The 2,215-nt window shown below is 40.6% G+C and overlaps 1 protein-coding gene across 1 annotated transcript; it reads left to right on the plus strand.

Moving 5' to 3' along the window:
• Positions 1-1,370: 1,370 nt before the first annotated feature.
• On the plus strand, positions 1,371-1,802 carry LOC135213268 (uncharacterized). Its single transcript, XM_064247250.1, has one exon. The coding sequence runs from the start codon at positions 1,371-1,373 to the stop codon at positions 1,800-1,802; it is 432 nt and encodes a 143-aa protein (XP_064103320.1).
• Positions 1,803-2,215: the final 413 nt, after the last annotated feature.

Raw genomic sequence — 2,215 nt, forward strand, 5'->3', positions numbered from 1 at the left:
ACTATTCTGCTGAGTTGGCCATGGATTCTAGGGGTTTTGTGGCTCTGGGGATAGGACTCTCAGCCTTCTGTTGCTTTTGCCCATAATATATGATTAGGATAGGGGTGATTATATTCTTGTAATATCTCGGTCTCAACAAGCAGGTTTGGCTTACACTTGGACCTCTCTAATTGGGCTGTGCCATCCCCTGTTGGGCAGGGTAGGGAGTGGACATTTGGGAGTTAGTTATTGCTGCTGCCATTTATAGAATAAACTCTATGAAAAGCTGAGGATATCTTTTTGAAATTTTCAGGTATATTTTTCATTTTACTTTCTTTCTTACTTCGATCTTTATGAATAGTAGTAAGGAATCAAGTGTCCCTGGACCATTTCATGATACCCTTTTTGCACAGATGATGACCTCTGCACCCTTCTCTGACAACCTGTATTTGGACATGGCTAGGAAACCCTCTAGTGTAATTCCACTGGAACCCAATGCTCCAGCACGGAGCAAAGGAAAATTGACCAGAAATGTATGTGAAATAGGACCAGGCTTATTTGAAACCTCTTCTTATGATAAGTATTTGGCCTTTAATCTGAAAAATTCTAAGTGTAACAATGTGTACAGAAAATTAGTGTAGTTTTGTAGCCAAGAGCCTAAGATATCATCTGACAATGGAAGTGGCCTCACCAAAAAAAGTAAAAAATAAAAAGCATTATCGCATCTTAGAGGAGTTAAAGTAGATTGCTCAATACATACTTTGTAGAATCACTACAAGGGAATAATATTTGAAACCCCAACTGATGATGTATTCAGAAAAAAAACTTGTAGAAGAATTACAAGATTGTTTTAAGATTAGAATTGAAAGAATGAAGAAGAATATCTGTGGAACCTTAGTTCCAGCTCCAGATTTAATTATTATATTCAATTTAATCTTCTTACCTAATATGATAAAAGCAGGATGGTTTCGTTTTAAGGTGAAGCAATACATCCCAAGACCGAGATGTTTTTATTGTCAAGAATATAGTCATATCTTAGGATCTGCAGGCAGAAGCTACAAGGCAACCTTGCCATGTGTGTTAGGTGTACTGAACCAGAGCATGATCTTTGTTATAAAGAAGGAAGATGTATACATTGTGGAGTTAATCGCCATCCTCTTCACAAAATTGTGATGCGTACATCATGGAAAAGTAAATACAGACATTAAGGGTAACGAATGCATCATATATACAGAGGCTAAAAAGAAAGAATCAAGCCAGCATGTTATACTGGGAATATCCTTTTCTATTATTGCTGCTAACCAGAGAAAAAATGAAAATGCTTCTAGAGGTTCATCCTTTACTATTGTAGGGGGAAAGTGGTGACTTGTGGTCCTGCCTCTTTGGAGGCTATGCCAGTAAGATCTGGCATTCCTGCCTATTCAGAGGCCACACCAGTAATCTCTGGTGCTCCTCCCTCTTCAGGGGCTGCACCAGTATTCTCTAGCGCTCCTGCCCCTTCAGAGGCAATGCCAGTTGTCTTTGGCAATCCTGCCTCTTCGGACACAGTACCAGATATGCCTGGCACTCCTGCCTCTCTGGAGGCCGTACCATTTATACCTGATTTGTCCTCCCCTTTGGAGGCTGCAACAGCTGCAGCAGGCACTCATGCATCTTTGGAGGCCACATTAGCTGTATTTGGTGCTTCTGTCTCTCTGGAGCCTGCACCAGTTCTGACTGGTGCTCCTGATGCTTCAGAGGATGCACCAACTGTGTCTACTCTTGAGCTTGAAATTTCCTTGACAAAGACACCATCAAAGGTGCCCAACACCCATGATATCTAGGGGTGCTCTGCCATCTATGGCAGGTTCCTCCTCCATCGAAACAGTACCATAGTCAGCCTTAAAACAGAAGGCAGCCATAGATAAAAAACAGAAACAGGGCAGTAAAGTCAAAGCATTTATGATTTGGCTACAGTTTATGAGCCTCAAAACCTAAGTAAATTCATTACTTTTTTTCAGTGGAACCATCAGGGATTAAGCACTAAATGTGAAGAACTAAGGTTCCTCATATCAGAAGTGTCTCTTTGCAGACCATCATGTGTATAAGCCCGCAAGATCATACAGCCTATTGTTCCCCTTATAAAACAGATATAGGAAGCTATGGGGGTGTAGTTATATGTATTAGTAATATCGAGTCTATACTGCAAGTATAGTGCAGATCCACTTACAAAGAAAATATACAGTATGCTCTACCA

The sequence above is a fragment of the Macrobrachium nipponense genome, chromosome 42 (assembly GCF_015104395.2).
Source record: "Macrobrachium nipponense isolate FS-2020 chromosome 42, ASM1510439v2, whole genome shotgun sequence".
NCBI lineage: Eukaryota > Metazoa > Arthropoda > Malacostraca > Decapoda > Palaemonidae > Macrobrachium > Macrobrachium nipponense.